Source organism: Mesocricetus auratus, unplaced genomic scaffold (assembly GCF_017639785.1).
Source record: "Mesocricetus auratus isolate SY011 unplaced genomic scaffold, BCM_Maur_2.0 Super-Scaffold_100009, whole genome shotgun sequence".
In the NCBI taxonomy this organism is placed as follows: Eukaryota; Metazoa; Chordata; class Mammalia; order Rodentia; family Cricetidae; genus Mesocricetus; species Mesocricetus auratus.
Genome location: NW_024429193.1, coordinates 12,188,246 through 12,212,451, shown reverse-complemented (window position 1 = coordinate 12,212,451; position 24,206 = coordinate 12,188,246). Strand labels below are relative to the sequence as shown.

Sequence of the window (24,206 nt, the reverse complement as noted above, 5' to 3'; positions counted from 1 at the left end):
GGACACCAGCACCAGAGCGGGACTGCTGAGACCCAATTCAGTGCTGTGGATTCAACAGCACTGTCAGGAGACACCTATGGTTTCACTAATCAGACCCAGCCCTGCAAGCCTCTCTCTCTCTCTCTCTCTCTCTCCCTCTCCCCCTCCCTCTCTCTCTCTCTGTCTCTCTCTCTCCTGTTCCTTTAGAGATCCGTGACTAATATAGTATAGCATGAATTTGTCACTCATTTGTATTTTCTGAGTCTTTAGATACTATTATTTGCTCTTATAACCCTTTCTCCTAAGAGTTTGATGATTTCCCAGAACAAAAGTAAAAGAGGGGGAGGAAGAAAAACCATTAAGCTCCAAAAGATTTAGGAGCAGTGGCCTTCATTGATCCTCTTGACCGTATTCTACATGAAATAATTATTGAGAAGACACCTCTTTAGTTTGAAATTAGGTCAAATCATACTCTTTCCACAGAACATACTTATTTTTATACAAAATTATTACTTTGAGATAGGATTTGCCCAGACTGGCTTGGAAATCCCAATTGGGATTATAGTCAGGCCCTCACTGCACAGATCATAGATAGGTTGGTCTGTCACTGGCCAGTGAGAGGTATGGACTACCACCAACTCCCTAAATATGGAAATGGTACTCAAGAGTTTCCCCTCTTTGCAGCAATTATTATAAGGAATGCAAACAATCCAGCCAAGTTTGAAGGAAAAACTATCAAATAGCCTCAGATTTCAGATAATCAGTAACCTTGCTGTAGATTTCCCTTTGAATACCAGAGAGTTGGCTGAAGAGAGAGCTTGAGGAATAAGCACAGAACATCAATCTATAAAACTGCATGTGTTAGAAAGTGTATTAGAAAGAACTTAACTTCCTTCTATGTATACTATATACACCAATACTATAAAAGAGTTTGCCAGAAGGAACTGAAATGAAATTTGTAACAGAATTTTAAAGCTAATTTATGTATTTTGTGTGTGTATGTGGGAGGGGACACACATGTACCATGGCACGCATGTGGAGGTCAGAAGTCAACTTGCAGGAGTTGGTTCTCTTTCCTCTGTGTGGGTTGTGGGGAACTCGGGTCATCAGCCAAGTGTCTTTATTCACAGAGCCTTCTTGCTAGCACTGTAACTAAGTTTAACACAAGTAAAAAGCTGAAGTGAGAATCAAAACTGGTAAAGTTCCCTTCCCACAAAAGATTTACAAAATCCTAACAAAAACTTGTGGGGTTAGAGTCATTCCAAAACTAGACCCTGTCAGTGCCAGCCTCCCACAGCAAATGAAGGAACTAGATGACTTCTATCATTTCTCATTTCCTCCCTCTGTGACCTTCAGGGATGGTTTTTGTTGTTGATGTCATAGTAGTCTGCTTTAGGGTCTGAAACACATTGGCTCTACAATGAAGTGACCACAGCTGTTTTAATGGGCACTTCATTATCTCAGGTTCATACAGACCATGGCCTCCATCACTGCTTCTGTCACCAAATTTTCATTTATGCCCACGTGGATACGAAGGAAGAGCCTGAAGGATTTTTCATTGCTGACTTAAAGGAGCCTGGCTTGTGCCTTTAAATGCAGTGCAGTTTGCCTGGGTATAATAGTCTTGGCTCATGGTTTTTGTCCTGCACCTTTGCAGCGATTGCACAATTTGGACGTCAGTGTTTAAAAAAGGCATCGGAAGCTACCTCTTTTTTCATCTTGTCTTGGAGTAGCTTGACTGCTATTTTGTTTGTATGGGACGGTCTTCTGCATTCCAGAACGGCCATGAACTAACTTACTATGTAGCTGTGGATAACCTTGACCATCTGATCCTTCCCGCTACTTGACTGCAGGAATAACATTTGTATCTCATTATGCTGGGGATCAAATTTAGGGCTTCCTGAGTGCTAGGAAGCCATCCAGCAACTAAGCTGCGTTCCTGGCTCGGGTGGACTGACTGTTATGCACAAAGTTTTAACTGTCAAAATTAAAAATCTTCCTCAAGATAGGACTTAGTGTTGGAAGATCTGACAATCTACCCTGAGAAAGATGGAGAGCTCTTCCAGTATGTACATTTAGTTCTTTCATTTTAGTGAATTGCTTCTACAATACATTTGAATACCTTTTCTATTCCCATTCGTCAGTTTCTCAGTTCAGGAATGTCAACAGTAGATTATCTTCATTCTCTGTATCATTTGCCATTTCTGTCATCTATTATCTCCTCCTTCTGTTTGCTGTAATACCTCAATGTAGTCAGAATGGTTTCCATGTGTTAGTAAGTCTGTCCTTCAGCTCTGGTCTGGGGAGATGTTTATCTTTTTTTCATTGTGATTTATGTACTTACAAATGTTTAAAACATGCTCTACCCTTGCTATGTGTTTTGGGAGAGACGGTGGCAGGAAAAGGTTTGAGTAACTCCACAGACCCGCCCAACACGCATTCTCCTCTAGGTCTGAATAGCAGTTCTGCATCTATCTCATGCCCCATTCCTAATGAACATATAAACATGCTTGGGGTTTTCTCTCTCCCTCTCTGATTTCCATTCATACTTCTCGAAGACTCCTTTTCCTGAAATACAGTTGTAGGTCTCTTATCTGTTCACAGAAATATCTTTCATCTGGAACAGTCATTCTTTTTTCAAGCCATAAGTTTTCCCTTCCTGGGATGTCTGGTCATCAAGTAAAGTGTGTAATGGGAAAGGTGGCCATAGGTACAACAGCCAGGGCCCAGCCAGGACATCAGAAGTCACTCCAGCTATTTAACAGAACAGATTTATGAATGGAAGAGACAGAGTTTACAGCCAAACAATTGTATTTTATATGACAAAAGATGAGTCCAAGTTACCAAAAATACAGACATGGTAGATAGAGAACACCAGCAGGACATTCTGTCAGCTTTAGGAGAAAGGAGGAAGCAGGGCTTGCAGAATTGAGGAGCTGAAGCCACACAGTAAAGTGTGGAGCATTGACAGTGGTCACGATCTGGACAACGGACAATACCCACAGGATGGTGCAGAAACAGAGGGACAGGGTGAGAGGAAGACCCTTTGGTTATCTGTTCTTTAGTCTTTTATCATCATTCCACCACCCAGGCCTATCTGGATCACAGAGGGCTAGCCACCTGGGGACTAGTCTTTCCACACCTACTAATCAAACAGTAGTTGTCTAGGATGTCCAGGATGTTGGCTCTCTACCTTCTGTTGTCTTGGGTTAGTAAGAAATCATTCCTTTGAGGAAAATCTAGTTAGGATTTTGTTGTAGAAATACTGCTTTTAGGTTCTGTTTGGAAGTTTATAGGTCATTTGATTCAGAGTTGAGCTTTATCTTGAGAGTGTTCTGTAAGTTCTTTATTGAGAGTGTCTGTAAGTTCTTTATTGCCACTCTCTCTATCTCCCCCTTTAGAACAATTAGATAACTATGCCCTATAGTGAAATCCCCATATTTATTCATGTTTGTCCTTTGAATATTCATCCTAGGGGGCTGGAGAGATAGCTTGTCAGTTAAGAGTACTTGCTGCTCTTGCAAAGGACTCAAATTTGGCTCTAAGCACGCAGATGGTGGCCTCCAACCACCTGTGACTCCAGCTCCATGGAACCCAGTGCCTCCTGTGGCCTCCAGGAGCACACTTAAGACACAATTCAAAGTAAAATTAAAAAAAACTTTAAAAATTGACTCTGATTTTCTAGATGTATCCTTTTAAAGAGAATTAAGGTGGTGGGTGGACTTAAGGCTACTTACTGATCGGCTGGTTTGAAAGCGGCCTGAGCCCCAGTTAGCTAGATGGACCTCAGATGATCACAACGGTGTTTTCACTTGGTGCTGGAGATCAAACCTTGAGCCCTGTACACACAGGAGAGAACATCCTGAGCTGTACCACCAGCCCTATCGCAGGAACCTTTACAGGTGAAGGCAGGGAACAGATGGGTCCAGTTATGTAGTGTGAGGCCATGGTCCAATGTGGTTGCTTTTGAAGACAGAGAAATGGTCTTTTAAGTCAAGGGAAATAGGTGACCTATAGGAAGGAGCAGAGAAAGGCCAGGACACACAATCCTCTGAGGCCCGAGAAAGGAAGGCAGCTTTGCTTCTATCCCAGCTTAGCCCAATGAACTTCACTGTGGATGTCAGGCATGCGTAGTTACAAGATAATAATACACCTATTCACTCAAGTCACTCAAATTATGAAGATTTGTTAGAGCAGCGACAGAAAGCAAATACCATAAGGTCATCATCCATTGAGCTCTTCTCCCAAAGAAAACAGGCAAGGATGATCCAGTCAGACTTACTGCCAACATCACCGCTAATGGGTGTGCCAACTCTTAAGTTGAACGGAACGAACTCTCTGTGCCTTTTCATGTTCAATTTGGACTACCCCAACAGATTAGCTTCATGCGCAGAGAAAACATGTCTGGGAGTTAGTAGTGATTAGAGCGAGCCACGTTTTCTCCACCTCTCAGTGTCCCCAGGAGCTATTCTGTATTCCAACAAGAATAGAAACAGGAGAGTGGGTACCTAGAGCTCATGAGCACAATGAATCTCCCTCCAACTTTTAAAAACATCGGTTCAACTATGGCCAAATGCCGAGCATCTGGGAGGCCAACACAGACCTCTCAGAATGTGAACTCGCGTGGTTCCGTGGGTGCTTAAAGTTCTAGCCCATCTCGCAGAGCACCGCGGGCTGTTTGCTTGCAGTTCTGGTGCCTTGAAGTCCAATATCTAGATCTGGAAGAATTGATCTCTGTAGAGATGCCTCTTTGTGTTCATAGCGCTGTCTTCTGCCCATGCCATCTTCATCTGATGGTCCTCTGGTATGTTACTGCCCTAATTTCTCAGAAAGTCTCCAGTCCTACCGGACTGGGCACCATCCATTCATTCTAGTTTTCCCATTAATCACCCCTAAAAACTTTCTTCCAGCTATAATTATGTTCTGAGGTACTGGGAATCAGGATTCATATTTGTAATAGATGAAAACACACATAACATATTTTTCCTTTTGGGAGATGAGGCCTCTCTTTCATGGCCCAGCCTATGATTCTCCTGTTCCTGCCTCTTGAATGCTGGAATTTCATGTGTGCATGGCCATACTTGGATAACACGTTAGTTTTGTTTACGGCAATATTTAAACTGAGCCCCTCAAAGCACAAAGATTATTGAGCACATATTCAGAAAAGCTAAAATGAAAACAATATTTATCTTTACATCCAACACTTGTGTATGAGAAATTTATTGTTATCGGATCTCTAATAATAATAGCTAGAGGATAAAGACATGCCCAGAATTTTATAAAAAAATGAAAAAAATGGGATTTCTATTAAGCCCCAATAATGACCAAAAAAAATTAGCACTAGAAACAATAAGAATGTTAGAAAATGCATTAATATTTGTAAATGGTTGCAATGACCATTGAACAAAATTGCAAGGTATTAAAACAATGACCTAAAACTGATGATTTGTCAAGGCCAGCTGCCGCGTAGCCACTTACACAGAATTGTCTAACTGTGAGGGTAGAGGTGAGCTCCAAAGTGACCCTGAAGGACAAAGCTAATGCCCCTGGCTCACTGTACATGAGAACGAGGCTCCTGTAGCACCGAAGTCACACATGGATTTCCACTGTTAGGAGGAATCTGGAAGTAGGAACACTTCATAGCAAGTCTAGGTTACACCCAGCAGGGTTGCACTCAAGGTCTAGTTTGAATACGATAGTTGATATCCATCCTTTTATTGCTCAGCTCAGCTCTAAATATCACTCCAACCACCTGAAAGTTAGACATCCATAACCAGCAGCAGAAAAAGTCTAGGAAGAAGGGCTTTGGATGAAATTCAAGACTCGACAGCTTTTATCCTTTAAAGATACTTTAATTTGCGGTTATTGATGAATTAAAAAACACATTTTCAGCATTTCCTAGCTATAGTAGTGCATAGGAAATTACACTCTAAACGAAGAATTAATGAAATAACTGCACACCTTACATCTTACACCAAAAGCTTACAGTTTACAAGGTGCCTTTACACACATTATTTCATTGGATTCTTACAACAAGCAGGAGGAAAGAAAAAACAGTCAGTGAGAAAGAACAATCATCTAGTTTAGGCTTACAATGAGCATTTTTTTCAGACTGAGGGGCAATCAGTCCAGGAACATACCAAGAACAAGACAGCAATACCCATAAGCCACGGTATCCATTTGGTAGGCTGACGGTTTGATATCAAGTGTATATTTAGCATCAGTGGGGCAGTACGGATGATAGTCAAAGGATTTTCAGGGATTTGTAAGAGGTGAGGAGGGTTGCACAGAAATGAACCACTGTACAGAAACTTACTTCAGAGTATGGTGTCCCTGAAGAGTATCAGATAAAGAGGGGACCCTGACCTAACATGGGGAACTAGAAGGGACCCCAGAAAGTGCCCATCCAGCTCTTCTGCTGTCTGCAACGGACATCACTCCAGTAAGTTTCACTGTCGATCCAGGCTCCTTCCTGTACCACGGTATTTCTATTTTTTCTGGACAAAAACATCATTTCTTCTGTTTTGTGTAATATAATTGGAGTAAAATACTTTTTTTGCCACTGACTTATTGTTTCAAGTTTTAAGAAAAATCCTTTTGGCTACACTGTGGCTAAAAATGGAAACTTTCGGTATGTTAAGAATATTCTGGTTTGGTGTACTTGATTAGTCAGACCCCTTTGATATATCTGACAGTTTGCTCATCTACTTCAAACAGACAGTGGAATGGAATGGCTGGGAAGCCACAGAAACCAATGTATGTCTAGGGGCATCTACCTGGGCAGACTCTAGCTGGGGACTAATGATTTCATAGAAAAAAATATTTTTAGGATTCATAGAAATCTGTTCAATTTTGAAAACTAAAGTATAATAGTCAAATTGTCATCCCCATGATTTATTGAAATAATTTTACAATAATATACAACAATGCTACCAGAGAATTTGTAGCATACATAAAACACAATGATTAGCATGTTCTTGGGTTTAAATGAAATACAAAAAAAAACTACTTTGTACAATGATGCTTTTAAGTTATTAACACGATGATATATCTTTGTTACATAAAACTTGCTACAGCAGAGTATTTCAATTTTTCTTGCACATTTTAAATACAGGCGGACCAACTGAAATCATTATTTGTCGTTGTGGGACATTACCATGCAGAAACCCTTGACAACCAAAAGACATGCAGATAGGTGGAGAGAAGGTCTCAGGTAGGACTTCTCAGTGTCTTTAAGGGTTAGTGAGGGTGGGTTCATATGAACAGGACTGGTGGCAATGACCTACCTGCACCAGTAAGGAAGCAGATCGAGGTTTTATATATATATATATTTATATCTATACACACGCATTAGGGCTTATTTGACTTAAGACAACCTTATATGCTTGTAGGTTGCTCACGAAATGGAACATTTTAAACCATTTGGGTGAGTTGATCATTTAAGGTAGGTCACTGATACAGAGAGAAAATGAGATGGAAAAATTAAAAGCAATGAAAAACATAGTAAAAAAAAGTTAAGCCATTTATTCACAAAGGAACACTGAGCTCAATGTGCAAGAGTGCTTGAAATCCCCCAAGATGGCAACATTGTGAAGTCAATTGGCAAAAAGTATAAAAAAAATTAAGGAAACGCAAATATTATAACTGTATCTGCATGATCATATACTCTGTCCACAAAGAAAAAGAGGTTAGAAATGCTGATGTATCTAAAGATATCACACCTCGAAATTAAAATACAAATGTGGCAGTTTCTTAAGCTTTGCCTCCTGCCCCTCTGCAGGGGATAAAGTTGAAGTTGTGACAGTGCCCTCATCTTAGTAAGTCACAACAGTAAGCAACAGCAACTTCTCGTTCTTACCTGTTACGAATCGAAGCAAACAGACTACTTCCCTGAAAGGGATCCCTGTAAGCAGGGATCAAGGCTTTCCTTGACTTAGTATTTATCCAAATCCGTGTTTCCTTTAGTTTGCACGTTTCCCATAAGAAACTGCCGATGAGGACTATCTGAGAAATCTCACAAGGTGTCACTTTAGCAGTCATGCGCTCCTAAAATACTGGCTAAAACCCTCATGGAAGAGTGAAGGTTTAGAAACCTTTGAACGCTCTTCTAGCCCACAGATGCTGGTACCAGGGAGATGGCCGGGCAAGGAGCCACATCCCTCACTTCCCCTGACAAATGAAGCATCTGCCTGGTCACTTAATTTCTCACAGAGAGAAGACTATTAAAAGGCAAAGGAAATGAAGCCTCTGGCCCAGGGATCCAAACTGCTAGGCTAGCCACGCTGAATTTACTGCCACACCACTGACTCCTGAAAAGTTACTATCTTCACTTACGCATATTCCCTTGGTGGTGAGACATTCCATCTTCAAAAATTGTAAGAGTTTTGGCAAAACTGAGTCTGAGCTACTCAAAATAATAATAATAATAATAATAATAAAAAGATCGTTAGAGAGTTTATCTTCAAGCCACTGGTCAGCAAAAATGTCACTCAAAACTACAAAAAGCAACACGTAGCTTTCCTTTGATTATCACACAGCCATAACACTGCCACCTGGGCACGGAGAAAATAAAGTGGAGTACCGGTCAGAGAGGGTAATGACAAGGATGGAGGAGGGTGGAGAAAACGACCCAAACAGCAGGGCACTGTGCACACTGTGCTATGGCACGGACAATGCGAGCGGAGCGGTGCCTTGGTACACAGCGGGCTGCAGAGTGCACACTGATGATGCATTAGGACCTCACTCAGTTGCTGGAATGAAGGAACTTGGTAACTGCTTCAACAAGCAGGGCTCGGCTCCACCTTCCACCTCCACAGCGTGCAAAGACTAGTGTGAGCTCGAGGCCATCTTTTCCCTCCCTAAAATTCACAAAACTCTTTTCCACATTTTTCTGTTATAGACACACGGATTTCTTCTTCTTCATAGTCATCGAAGTTGCTGGTATCTCCAGAGCCTCTGAACTTTGGTATGAATGGAGCCTCAACCTACAGTTGACATCAAGAGGGAAACAGAAAGAGAACAACTCCTCAGAGAATTGCACACACTAAGAACAATGAATCCCCAGCATGTACTCACTCTGCATCTTTAAATAAGTCCTTGATATGCAATGCACTGTAAGTCAGCTAGAATCTCACATTCTCATTTGAGATTAATGAGCTACCAGTATCAAAATTCTGGCTATAAGTTTAGAAAACTACTTAGTTTTTATTAATTTTTTTGCAAAGTCTTTACTATTGTTTTTCAAATTCCCTTCTCCCAAGGTTAACTAATAAATCTTATATGTTTAAACTTTTCAGATTTCCAAGTGTACTTAAAGCATCTGAACATCAAAAGTCTAAGTAGAAATCATCTCACAGAATCACAGAACTGCCAAATTCTAAGCATTTCATCTCAACTCTGAAAATAAAATGTCTTTCCATATAATCTTATGGTGTGCTTAATGTGTGTGAGGACAAATTTTAAAAGCTGAAGTGACTGCTGCAATTTACACATCAGATATTGGAGTTTTAACCACACACAGTTGTTTCCACCCACCTTCACTTTAACAGACTGCAAGAAAGGCATTCCCACCCCTATTTTAAATATCACAAAAGAGTGTTAGCCAAACTCACACCACTAACCACTGAAGCAGTTGTCTCGTTAACGATTTCCCACTATACCTCATAATGTATAGCTGTTTATTTATAAATTATTTCCATGCATGACTATATCAGTGTATCATAGGTTATAGATACAATAGAAACATGAAAATATAAAGATACTTGAAAAGAACAAGGTAAGAAATAAGTGTAAGTGGAAATTTTAATATCATCTTCTGCTTCCCAGTTGGCTGCCTGGGACCACATTTTATCCTATACAGAATGAGCCAAGTAGACAATTGCTTCATTTCTACCCACATGGTGCTTTCGAATCAGACCACCTCTACAGATGACTGAGTCGTCGATGCTGTCCAGGCCACTTCTGTATTATATATATTATATATTTATTTTCATGCTAGGTGCACTTGGCCATTGCATTGCTCATAAACACTAGTCAGGGAACAAAAGGCTGTGAGCTATTTAAATTTACTGTCTTAGTTTTGCACCGCTAAATGTGCAACTGAAAAGAATTGAAACTAATGTCTACATTAAGGCATTGATTATACGCTGTGACTATTGCCACTCCTCACCCCTGCCTCTCTGGTATTGGAGACTCAGCTGTCCATCAGAGTGCTTCACGGGGTGACCTGGCCTGTTACCATGTGTCACTTCTGGGTAGTTAGCGGTTTACTATTTGGGATGAGTCAAGCCCTTTCTGAAACACATGAAGTCTGGATGGGCAATAGCAATTCAATTCCACCACAATTTTAGAAAGATTATTAATTCCTGTGCAACATGGATAGATAAACATGTATTTACTGAGTGTCAGCTCAAAATTTTATTTATAAACTATTAGTAAGAAAGATTCAAACTACTTCAGAACTCTTTTTTGGGGGGGGGCTTGTTTTTCAAAACACAGTTTCTCTATGTAGCCCTGGCTGTCGACCAGGCTGGCCTTGAACTCAAAGATCTGCCTGCCTCTGCCTCCCAAGTGCTGGGATTAAAGACATGCACCACCATGCCTGGCTTTATACTTCAGAACTCTTTAAAATACTAACAAATCACAAACACATCACAGAAATGCATACAAGTACAACAGTGACTAACAATAAATATAACAGAGATGATAGGAAAAGTAATGATAAGCAGTAGGGATAATTTTACAGGAAAATGTCAATCTCAAACTGGCTGAAGGGTTTCTGCATAAGAAAAGTTGCAATTATATGGGGACTTAAACACTGCCGAGTGCCAGAAAATGGCTGAATAAATGTGGAAGCACGTTCCGTTCAGAAACAGTAACGTGGATAACAGTTTAGCACTAGTAAGGGCCTAGTCAAGGTTCCTCAACAATGCCACCGTAACAACAGGCTAATTGCTGTACAGCAATAAACAAGAAACTGGAGCTCTGGGAGCTGGAAGGAGATGGTGTCAAGCACTCTTTTACAGTGGCTCTGTGATGAGGTAGCAAGTCACCCCAGTGGAATGTGTCCTAAGCAGCACTTGTGACGGAAGCCTGAAGCTGGGAACTATGGCCATGCTAGAGACAGCAGTGACAGGGAACACGGGAAGAGTGGGAGACACCCGGTGTCCACAGAAGCCGTGTCTGGGGGACCCCACTTCGTCTACTCTGGGGGGACCCCACTTCATCTATTCTGGGGGACCCCACTTCATCTACTCTGGGGGAGGACCCCACTTCATCTACTCTGGGGGAGGACCCCACTTCATCTACTCTGGGGGAGGACCCCACTTCATCTACTCTGGGGGAGGACCCCACTTTGTCTACTCTGGGGGACCCCACTTCATCTACTCTGGGGGGGACCCCACTTCATCTATTCTGGGAGAGACTCCACTTCATCTAGTCACAAAACTACCGGAGTGTAAAAGCAGCCTGGAGTGAGCTATGTAGTCCTTCTCAACACACCGAGTCCTGCCGTATTCTCTACCTTCACCGTACTTAAGAGTGATAAAGCTCATGTTTACACAGCGAGACGGTGTGCTCAAGATCATACTGCGCTGGGCAGTCACCTGACTCATCTCATGCCCACATCTAACATACCTAGGTCCAGAGGTCAGCGCTCTTTCTCTCTCTGTCTCTCTGTCTGTCTCTGTCTGTCTCTCTCTCTCTTCTCTCTCTCCTCTTGCTACTTCCCTCTCTCTGTCCTGTTGAATCAGCCTTCCCTTCTCATAAAGACTCAAAGTTACAAGTTAAACAGGTGGTGTGCGATATCCGAATGTTTTACGGAACAATGTGCTATTCAACACTCTGTACCTTCTTTTTAATAATAATGTTAGAAGGAACTTAAAAAGCCTGTATTGTGACTCATACCTATAATGCCAGCACCTGGGAAGCCATGGCCAGAGCCTCCCCCAAACCTCCAGCTTGAGGATAGATCTGCATGGTCCAAACCCTTGAGTTACAAGGTGAGACTCTATCTCAAACAAACAACAAACAAACAGACAGACAACACATAAAACCCAGAGGCAGGCCAGGCAGATTTTAAAGTCGTAACCTGCTGAAATTTGAACCTGGTGAACCTGGGATCAAACTCAGATGCTATGCGGGAGCAGACATTAAAGCATCTACTCTTGTCAGTAAAATGAAAACCAAAACCCCAAAACCCCAAACCCCCAAAACATGAATTCTCTTTTTCACAGGAAACCTTGAAACTGACAAGAACTCGTGTGGAGAGGCACAGAGCCCGTTTTAGGAGCTGGGAGTCCATGTTCATTACTAGGTCCTTATTTGTGACTACATAACTAACACTTTAGCACTGAGCTAAAGGTGCCAGAGCTGCACTCCCTGAGCTTGGCCCTGAGCTTTGGTGCCCTGTGGGGCACAGCGACCACACTACCCTCAGCGTGTTTTAGCCTTGCTATGCTGTTAGCTGAGTCTTAGATTCTTCCACAGCTTCGTTTTTCATAGTCTTTAAAATGTTAATGAATTAGGAAAACTGCTTTTAATATGAAATAGAGCATTAAATTCTCTTCCCTCAGGAAATGTGCTCTGTGGCTGTTCCTCATGAACCATGGCAAACTTCAGAAACAGCAGAGGCTTTGGCTTTTCTGGGGCTGGGGAGGGGAGAGCTAAATATATACACTCCAAGCAAGCTATTTTTAACTCGGCATTTAAGACTGAAAGGAGAGATAGAGTTAACAGAGCAAAATCTTTTCTTAAATTTCCCAGTTTATCGGAATAGAGAAGTGATTGCTATTAAGTAACAGCGTGCTGCCATTGTGGCTGGTGCCGCTGACTGCTGAGAAATAAATAAAGCTGGTCTCTTTAAAACGCCGTTGGCCAGCGAGAGCCGTGCTCTATTTAACCGTGTGCCACACTAGTGCTGGAGATGAGCTGACATTTACAATAGTGCTCCCGGAACGGCTAACACTAGAATCTTTCTAGTAAGCAAGTGAGCAGGCAGGAACATCTGGGCTCGCAGGGGCAATGCTCTCTCTGAGTCCTTTGATAATGGTGAGCACGGCAGACTGATTGGTCTCTGATTCCTCCTAGTTGGGGGACTAAGGTCACTCCACTAATCTCACCATGCCCTCAGCACCTTCAGCAGTGCCCAGGGCCAGCACAGGGTCCCAGTGACTACTTGGAGGAATGCTAAATCAGTAATTCCTAAAAGACAAAACACAGTAACGTCAGGTAATCTGTTCTGACTTTCCCCAGAGCATGCATTTAGTCTCTCCCAATGAAGCCTTCAAAGGGACAAAGGCCAGTTGTATCTCTAGGACAATGGGTTCAGTTAGCAATTTGGCTACGTGCGGGCTGCATGGGTCAGTGGCGTCTGCCGGAGACAGGATATGAAACAAGGAAGATAAAGTTCCTGTACTCTTGAAATACTTTAACATGACAGTGAGCGTATGAAATGGCGAGGAAGGACATGCTTCAGGGAAAGCAGCCGAGAGAGAGCGTGATTTAACTGTCAGGGATTGATTGGAACACGGAAGGTGAGAAGGTGGGGGAAAGCCTTGGGAGCGGAGCCATGCAAGAGGGCTTAACGTGTGAGAAGGCTGGTCTTCCTGGGGAGACGGAAAGAGTGGCACCCCTACTAAATGCCCACAGCACGGCCAGGCCAGGGTAAAACTGACAACATTCCCGGGACCTAGGCTGACTCAGGGTCTGTCAGGTCAGGTCCCGATTCTGGACTGTACTCAGTTCTACACTGTCTTTGTAATGGGACTTTTATCAGCTTTGAAATGCAAACCTGTAGAATACTGTCTAAAACCCAATTTCCACAGTATTGACAAGAGTCAGCACGCACCGGGAACACTTAGGCGGGAAACCATACAGGTTTCTCTTTTACAGAGAAGGCACTTGGAGAGAGACCCTGCAGAGGGTTAGTTTAAAAGGTAAAACCATTTTAAGTGCGGAAGTTGAGAGCATCTCAGCGCCAGGTGCCAGCCACCACTGTTTCAAAGCTTTGGTTAAGAACAGAGGCACACCTTTCTCTGGTAAATAGCAATCCAGTCAGTCGTGGCAAACCACTTGTGGCTCTTTATGTCACTCACGCCGTTCTTCAGGTTGCCGAATCGCTTTGTCAGGTCCACCTGCAGCAGGTTCCGGAGAAGGTCCTTGAGGTCGGAGCTGAAGTGGGACGGGAATCGGACCTGCACAGAACAGCGGGCGGTGAAGAACATTCCAAACGGCTGGCGTCTGCCTTACTGTCACACAGGCTTCGCCCAGGTGACACATCATCACCTCCAAACACGCTTCATGACATTCTTAAAGGATGAAATCCACTTAGGTAAAGAACCAGCGTTCTCTGAGAGCCTCGTTTCAGTGGTGAGCTCCCTTTAAGAACATAGAGCAGTCTTTAGAAACTGAACCCTTTCAGAAGGCTCACCCATCTTCAGGAGAGAACCCCAGCACATCATAAACCTCTCAGAGATACCAACTTACACTTGTAATCTAAGTGGAGCAAACACCGCATGAAAGCTATCAGGATGTGCACTTGGAGAGGAGGTCTACCAAACGAGACCCTGAAACGGGCTGCAAACACTCTCACGGCCTTTGCCAGCACAGGAATCCATTATATTTGTTACAGAAAACCTTTTGAGCAGAATTCTGCTATTGAGAAATAGCACAGAAATGCTAGGCGTAACTCAGAAGAGACAATGTTAGAATGCAGACGTGGGGGCTTAGGTACGCTGCAGGCCCGCTTCCCAGGCATGGATGAGGCAATGGAGACGTACGGGGATCACGTGGCTTGCTTAAGGCCGCACAGGGACGAGGCAGAGCACAAGCCCCAAACAGACATTCGGGCTTCAGCACACACCCTTTTCATGGTTCTACACCACTCCCATGACTAACAGACTAAAAAACGGTATCAAGAAAGTTAAAACTTTTCTGTAACGTTCATCTTTCTTACTAGAAACAACTACTGCAAAATCGGGAGGGTCTGCTCTCTATGTTAGTAAAATGGTTTTATGAAAAAACAGGAACTTCTCGAAGGAAAACACAAAGGGAAAGTGTGGGAGTCGTGACAACAAATAACAAATGCTGTCAGGATGGCAGGCAAAGGGGACCCTCACTTGCCATTGGTGGGGTGTTAATTAATCAGTCACCACAGACCCAATCAGGAGGCCCCACAACAACAAAGCCAAAACTACTGGGCGGCCTAGCTTCATCACTCTCCGGGATTTGACCAAAAGAGCCCAGGTCAAGACATCACTGAGATCCTTGAACATCTGTATCTGCTGAGCACTCGTCATAATCACCTAGGTGTCCATCAACAGATGAATGGATGAGGATCCTTGAGTGCCACTCAAAAATGTTTTCCCGAGTTTCACACAGGCACATAAACTACACATGCATGCATAGATGAGCCGAGAGAATTGAGCCTGAGGCTAAGGCGGGGACGACGAGGAAGACAAAGGTATAGGATAAAGAGCAGGGTATCTGTTTTTACGAAGCCCATCACTTTGTGCCATGAATATTTGCCATTAAAAGTGATGGCATTTCCTCCCATGGTTACAGGGGATCTGATTTTCCATTCAAAGAATGGCATGTTCCAAGTGGCTCTGACTTGGCTCAGAGTGGAATTTGCATGAAGTGTACAGAAGTAATGGACCAGTGATGCTGTCCATGATGCTCACAGTTGCAGACAGTAATGCAATGCACATAAACAATTTCCTGAATTCAGATAATGTGCTATAGAATGCAAGCACCCAAACAAAGCAGTTCTGTATTCTGCGGTAGTCCTGATTAGTCAATATGGGTAAATGTGTGTGTAAGTTTACGTTTAATTGGGAAGTTTTCCCATTATAGATGTGCCTCCATTGCCAAATCATATCCTCTTCTCTAATGATGTTGACAGGTAGCCCATGTCCTCCATGGTCCATGCTAATCGTGGAACAAAAAACCTGGATTCAACAATAGTTCCCATGAAGGGAAGAATTACTAAATTTTCCTCCAAAACTACTATCAAAAAGAGAACCACTTTGTCATTCCTATCGACTAAAACACTTCAGAGGGTACAGTCGCCAGTGTGGCTTTGTGCCAGTGTGCCAGGGGGTAGACGGTGGGGACGTGGCTGGAGAGGCAGATGCTGAAATGAGGGAGTCTGAACCCACCAGTCCATCGAGGCTGAGATGAGGTCACTGGACACTCGTGTGCTTGGCCTGGGAAAGGCATCTACAATGTGACATACGCATCCTTGAGGGCTTGCTTCTATTTTCCCGAATTTAACTTCTGTGATTCTTTCCCAGTCTTGAGACCACGTTAACTATGAGTTTCCTAATTGTGCACTGCTCAGGTGGGATAACTACAGATTTGTAGAACAAGCTCGCTGTAGAAGACGAGCATCAGAATTGTCTGCAATGCTACAGGACACAGAGACTTTTTAGTGCCCTTAGGGTTGGGTACCAAAGACGGACACCACAGCATCCAGGCAGAGATCACAACTGACAGACTATATCCAACATGTAAACCTGGCCTGATCATCTACGCCGACCTTAATAAATGTATGAATTTGAATCCACTCTTAATGTGAGTCTGCTGTGTGCTAGGCACTGACGTGCAGCCTCGGCCATCCATCCTTCTATGGGAGCGGCAGGATGGGCATGTCCTAAGAGCCACTCTCGTGACTCAGGTGAGGGGGGTGCTGACATGGAGGCAGTGAAAGGCACTCAAAGACAGAGCCAACCTGTCTTCCCTGTGTGTTGGGCGTGGGACCAGGAGTTGCAACGCTATCAAGCTGTTCCTCTTAAATTCTCAATCCCTGACCCAAAAGACTGGACTCAAACTCCTGGGAGCTAGTCATCATTTTGCCTCAATCTCTTCAGGCTGGAGGATGACAGACACCTGCCACCACACCTGATCAAATCTCCTCTGCAGAAATAATTTCCAACTTCCAACCTTAACTCAAATTAATACATATTGTGTGACCTATGGAAAACTCTTTCACCGTTTTCAATCTCAATTTATCCAATTAGAATATGAGGGAAGATATTTTATTTGACAGTATGAAAATGTATCTAACATTTGTGAAATGTTTTGGCTTTTATTTTATTACAGTAAATCATTTTCTATCCTTTCAGTCTTTGTTCTGAGGCTGAAAGAATTTTAATCAAGGAAGGAGCTTAAGATAGAAAGTCTATAATCAGTTTCCAAAGTATCCAAGTATAGTCGATGTTGAAGTTTTGATAGAATGGATGACTCTAGCCTTGTTTTAGAGGAAGTGTGCACGCAGTTGATATCCTACATAGCTTTATCACACTACATTATATAATATGTGAAGCTCAGTCTGAGCTGAGTAGAGTGATAAATCACACTGCTTTCAGCATCAGTTACAGGCAGGCCCATGCATTTCAATTTTGGAATAACTACTATTTTCTACAAATTTAAATGTACACATTTATTTCTCAAAAGTGAAGTCACATCCAAAAAGTAAACCAATGCACGTTGTTACAGCATCCGTGATTTAAATTCACTAACTGATTTTACTGCCACCTCCTCCCACCCCATTTAGCAGTAAGATAAGACTGAATCAACTTTGTCTTTACTGAGCTTAATTATAGAAGTTATAAAATTGATTTCTGGCTGATGGAGGGAAAGTCTTGCTAATATTCTTCAGTTATTGGCATGGGGGAAATATTATACAACTACTAACAGTTTTTATTCACTGGAATATTCACTGGTCACAGCATACTGGGATACATTTTAAGAAACCATTTCTCTAAATGAACTATTACAATCTCAGTAAAAGATATTTCTAGCAAAAAAAAGCTGTACATTAATTACATTTTCTAAAGGTAAAATATTTTCATTAACTAGGCCTTGCATAGACACGGTACCATTCACACTAGTCCTCAGGGATCACTCATCAGCCTGCATTCTGGAGGTGAAAATAGAGCCGGGGCATTAAAACACGTTTATAGACACTGTCTCTAAGGGGAGCATCCCACATCTAGATGGGTGCAGGGGTCTGCATTCACTCTCTTCACAGACTTCTCTGGAAGCAGGTGTCCATAGGATTATTAAATCACCAGGACAAAATGTTAAAACTGACCTTGGGTTTTATGAAATGCGCACAACTGCTTTTGTATTTCATGAACATGACATTTAGGGGCCTGGGACCCAGCTCAGTTAGTCAAGTGCTGTCTAGCGTGCACAAAACCCTAGGTCTCATCCTAGCACCACAGCATGAAACTGGTCTTCCTGGAACAAGCATGCAGGAGGCGGGGACGGAGGGTTACAAGTTCAAAGTCCTGCTTAGCTGCACAGTGAGCTTGAGGCCAGCCTTCAACACATGAGACCCAGTAAGAAGAAGGTAACATTTGAATACTTCTAGGTCAATTTGGCTATAGACAAAGCCAAGCAGAAAAGGACACTTATATTTCCTAAAACAGCAGCAACAAAGATACCTTAGGGGGGGAAAAAAAAAAACTCGTGGGCTGGAGAGCTGGCTCAGCCGTTAAAGGCTAGGCTCACAACCAAAAATAAGAAAAATACTCACAGCAGTGCATTTGTATATGTGTTTATTGTTTAGGATGCAGAATGTGTGTAGACAAGACAGCACAGTAGGTCTGAGACGGCTGGCCTTATAGATCACTGCTTCCAAATTCTGTGGCCCTCAGAGATCTGGGACCTTGACTGGTGCCAGTTCCTTACACTGTGTGAAATTCCCCTGAACAAGTGTGGTTCGTCATTCACAGATGTTACATAACATGGCTTATCTGAACGTGTGCTCTCATTTGGAGAGTCCCAGGACTTTGGTCTGTTTTAAGTAGACGGTGTGTGGATGATGAGCTCCCAATAAAAACACTCTATCATGGCTGTCACTGACATGTAACAGTCCTCACGTGCGTGTTTTGGTGACTTGATGTTGGCGTAGTTAAATTTGTTCCTTGTAGCTCTCTGGAGAGGCTCCTGAACCTGTGCTTGATCTCTGGACTTGCCTGGACTGCTTTTACCCTGTGCTCATCTGGCTTTGTAGCCCTTGGCTGTAAGAAATTGAAGCCCAATTACCAGCGTATCTTGGGCCTTCTGAGTCTTCCCAGAGTCACCAAACCAGGAGACAGACTTTGGGATCCTGACCCAGAAGGGGATGATCTTTGGCTACTAATCAGTTACCCTTCATGTGAATGCCGATTTCTCTTCAGCAAATTTTAGTGAACTCTTTGATCAGTGTCTAGTGAGGTTCCTGCCCTATATTTCCTGCAGTACCCTCCTGCTGCTCATAGAGAGTGGAATGATATTTACATTATACATAGTGAAGTTAAGACTCTTTTTCAAATTATTTAAGTCAAAGACTAAAATTATGTTTTTTTATAACAGCTGTTACTTGATTACTCTGTCTTCACGTAGCATTTTTGAACACAATATTGGTTTTTATATTCCCATGGGTAAGACAGTCAGATAGAGTTGCTGTGGAAACCATACCTGATTCTTGTTATGAAATACTGGCACTCAGACATGAAATGCAAGAGACTGAAGAGAAACACAGGGCATGCGTCACTAGGGTGAGGCACAGTGACTGAAGACTGCAGATTCTTTCTGTCACCACACATTTACAATCCTAAACCTAATAGTCATGAGCAATCTGACATTTAAATGCCACCTCCTCTGTTTTTTTCAAAAGCAAAACATGTGCAGAAGAGTCTAAGGGCTGACTGATCATCTCTATGTGCATTTAAGAATACCAGTTTGGGTTAAAATACTGTAGTATAGAAATTACTTAACAGTCTAATGTTCAAATGTATGGACTTAAGTGAATTAATCACATACTTTTGTTTTAACTTTGACATTGCACCTACTTTATATCATAGTTTCAGAACAGATCAACATGAACTATTATTGCATTATGGAATATATGTTGAAAAGATCAGGTAAAGCTATTCCTTTTTGTCTCATTTTGTTGGTGTTAAGAAAGTTCCATGGAGCCCAGTTTGGTCCTGAACTCATGGATCTCTTCCCTCTACATCCCAAGGGCTAAGAGTATAGGGATGCACCATTTCATGGACCTCTTGTCTCTACATCCCAAGGCCTAAGAGTAGAGATGAACCATCTCATGGATCTCTTGTCTCTGTCTCCCAAGGCCTAAGAGTAGAGATGAACCATCTCATGGACCTCTTGTCTCTGTCTCCCAAGGCCTAAGAGTAGAGATGAACCATCTCATGGACCTCTTGTCTCTACATCCCAAGGACTAAGAGTATAGGGATGCAGCATCTCATGGACCTTTTGTCTCTACATCCCAAGGGTTAAGAGTATAGGGATGCACCATCTCTCCCAGAAGGAAAAAAAAAACCAAAACCCTGAATGAAAAACAACTGAAAATTACAAATATAGACTCCCAAAATATAATATTAAAATTGGATTTTAATGACATAAACTATTAAAACATTAAAAACTCGTTATCTTCCACTTTGCTTTATCTACTAATGGAGGCAGTAAGAGTCTAGCAGTAGGGACAGAGACCCTTCTGTCTGGATTTGAATGCTGAAACTATTTTATGGGGGAGTTGGTGAATATGATTTGTATTTCACATAACACAGATTGTAGCGATGATGCAGGGGCAATATTCCAAGTCATGAATTTTGCTTTTGATGATAAGGGGTAGAAAACTATCCAACATGGAGAGACAATAAATGATGAAAATCATTCCCATCACTGATGTGACACAGTTTATGCTTTTTTAGAAAATATTTTTAGAAAATACTCATTTATGGGATACAAAATATTAAAATTTGACATGGAGTGAAAAAACATTCACAAACTGTTGAAAAATGTTGCTCAAGGGAGAATGACTGTCAAGCTGAGGTTAACTCATTCCAAGAGAGATGCACTCATTTTAACTAAAGCAGCTGTGCTAAGTAAACATAAATTTAGCTTACACAGCATCTTTGTTACAATTTGATTTCTTTTATGAAGAAGTATAAAAGTAGCATGGTAAAGGTTCAGGAGCTTTCTAGTTACTTCTGGTTAAATTATGTGAAACATTCGTATAATTTTGACATTTCTATTCAGTCTACATTTCTACTTGCATTAATAAAATACTCCCTTATTACCTTTGGTTCTTATTATCTTTTAAATTTAAGTATCCACTTCTCACATTCTTTCTTTCTGGTTTATATAAGCAATGTGAACTGCCACTACAGTGCACAGAAAGCCTCCTCCCGTGAGTGTTGAAGACTAATTGCACGTATGCATGTGTGTGTGTGTGTGTGTGTGTGTGTGTGTGTATGGATGTATGGATGTGTGTGTGTATGTATGTATGGATGTGTGTATGGATGGATGGATGGATGGATGGATGTGTGTATGTATTGTGTGTGTGTGTGTATGGATGGATGGATGTGTGTATGTATTGTGTGTGTGTGTGTGTGTGTGTATGGATGGATGGATGGATGTGTGTATGTATTGTGTGTATGTATTGTGTGTGTGTGTATGGATGGATGGATGTGTGTATGTATTGTGTGTGTGTGTGTGTGTGTGTATGGATGGATGGATGTGTGTATGTGGGGGAGGGGCACACAAGTTCTGCTCAGAGGACAACTTGCAGGAGCTGGCTCTCTCCTCTCACTGGTGACCCCCCCCCCAGGCCTGGAGAAGACACCTTTACCTGCTGAGCTCTCTCCAGCCCCAAAGCTCCAAAAGCTGCACCTTCCTTCTCTACGGACACCACAGGTGCATTTCCAGAAAGGTCACAAGCATGAGCTAGGGTAGGATGACTGGCTTTCAGCAAAATGCTTTCAGAAGAAGAGTTAGGGACTAAACGTGCACAAGTAGTGTTTATGGGATAATTTACCACAGTGCCATGTGCTCAGGTCACTCATGGTCAAGGATAACTGTTATTTCCTATTTGCTAAAAATCAGCCCCAATTATAATCACATTAAACATAAGCAATACTGTTAAAATCAATTCTGTAAATTCTTCTCAGAAAAGGCCCATCCACTTTATTTTTACTTCTAATTTTGATGTAATTCAAATAAGAAGTCTGTTTTTAGAACAGTTACATAAAAACAGTCCCTAAAACTGCTCTCCAAGTATAAATCCATGAGATCATAATTCTGATTTACAAGAATACTGTCAATAATTACAATCTTTAATAAACAAAACCAAAACTCTGAAAATGGCAGCTGCCTTAGCACCTTGTTGATATGTTTGTACAACGGCTCTTTGTCTAGAGAGTGCCAGCACAGAGTGCTTCTAGCCCCAGCTGGGGGAACAGTATGACAACGTGCTCCGGTTCTATCTGCCAACTTTAATCCACCCCAGATGACGAGGAAGAAAGGAATTATTGGGCGCATCACTTACCTTTCCAGAAACGATCTTCTCGTAAATCTGGATTGGTTGGTCTGCGAAGAATGGGGGATAGCCAGCGGCCATCTCATAGATCAGCACTCCCAGTGCCCACCAGTCCACCGCCTTATTATAGCCCTGAAAAAGCAGCAGCAGTGACAGTCACCAGATAAGTTACTCAGGGGAAAACGAAGACAATACCAGAATGATCTGGAAATGTACGAACACAACAACAGTTAGCAGCTGTGAAAAATTAACAAAACCTATCAGGACAGGTTTAATTAAATGAAGCAAATGATTTCCAGATATTGGGGTTTAATATTGAGAAGGACTGTTAAATCTTGTTCCTAAAATCACTGAGAATAACACTGAGAGTGAAACCTCTTCTGTTTCAGTGGGAAACTTTTGCTGCTATTCGACAGCAGAAAGGAAATTAGACCAAATTACTTCTGGAGACCCATCCTAAGCCATGACGTATACATTAGGTTTGCAATAGCATAGCTAGAAAAATGAAACAAAAGTAAAACAAAATTGGATTACTGGAACAATAAATGATGAAGCTGACTTCAGAACAGCCTATATTCTTGGACCTAAGCAGGTGAAAATACTGGAGACAATCATGTCTATTTCAGTATCTTTTGGAAACTAAAACTGAAATTTTCTCTAACCAGTATTAACATCCAAGTACAATGTGAAGTTTGTTCTTTGTGCTCTGTGTCATCCCTTGAAATTATGGGAAGGAGAACACATGAACTGGGTTTTGTGAACAGCATATCAAAAGAAAGGCATGTAGCGGGCGTTGGTGGTGCACGCCTTTAATCCCAGCACTCGGGAGGCAGAGGCAGGCAGATCTCTGTGAGTTCAAGACCAGCCCATTCTACAGAGCTAGTTCCAGGACAGCCTCCAAAGCCACAGAGAAACCCTGTCTCAAAACAAACAAACAAACAAAAACAAAAAACCAAACCAAACAAAACAAACAAAAAAAGAAGTACACCCATGAGCCAAATACAACCCAAACGTTCTGATCTATTTCATCTGCCATTTTTTATATCAAGATTACTAAGACCCACATGCAGAACACCCTGTAAAAGGATACCTATTGATAATGTTTATATTAGTATGTTTATATAAAGTTTGCTATCAGTCATGGTCTGCACCAACTAAAGATTATGTGGGGGGAAAACAACCCCACGTTCCACCTTTTTGTCACGATGTTAGCTTTACTAATCATTTAGCTTTCTAATTATCAGGTAAACTATAATACAATACAACATGGAGGTTTCCTTCTTTGCTGATTATATATTTTAAAGGAGATTTGTCATAAGTGGAACAACATCTTTCAAATAGGAGTAGGATTATGAGCTCACTTTAACTCTTATTTTACATTCTGTGAAGTGTTTATGGTAAACACTTCCATCAGCAACAAGACAACTCTTGGGAGAATTTAAAAATCATTAATGAAAACATTGAGATAACAGGCAAAGGACATACCCGCAATTTGATTTACACACACATACAAAGAAATACTAAGTGGTAATTACATATTTGAAAATATAACTCATAGTCAAATGTAACAATGAGATACCATTTATTGTCTTTTAAATTAGCAAACAGTCTTAAGTCTGGAAAGGATGTGGCAAAATAGATACTACACACACTCCTGATTAAGTGTATAAAATGCCACAATCTTGTTAGAAATCAACTTGGTAATTTATATCAAGGGCCTTAAACATGTTCACACCCTCTGACTCAGCAATTCCACTACTGAAAATACAGGAAAAACTTTACTATATATAAAATCTCAGAAAACTCTACAGACAACAAAACAACAGGAAAATGTAAATAGCCAACAACAGAAAAGTGAATGACTACTTTATGGTACATTTGCACACATGCATCAGAG

At 41.8% G+C, this 24,206-nt stretch overlaps 1 protein-coding gene across 7 annotated transcripts in view; it reads right to left on the bottom strand.

Annotated features, from left to right (window-relative positions):
* Positions 1-5,810: 5,810 nt before the first annotated feature.
* Prkacb (protein kinase cAMP-activated catalytic subunit beta) overlaps positions 5,811-24,206 on the bottom strand; it is a 93,946-nt gene continuing 75,550 nt past the window's right edge. For all 7 annotated transcript variants that reach the window (XM_040751623.1, XM_040751618.1, XM_040751617.1 and 4 more), the window contains 3 exons: positions 22,319-22,441; positions 14,007-14,171; positions 5,811-8,963 (listed from right to left, as the gene is read on the bottom strand). In XM_040751623.1, the coding sequence (XP_040607557.1) occupies positions 8,838-8,963; positions 14,007-14,171; positions 22,319-22,441 (414 nt within the window). In that variant the 3' untranslated portion in view covers positions 5,811-8,837. The remainder of the gene's footprint in view (positions 8,964-14,006; positions 14,172-22,318; positions 22,442-24,206) is intronic.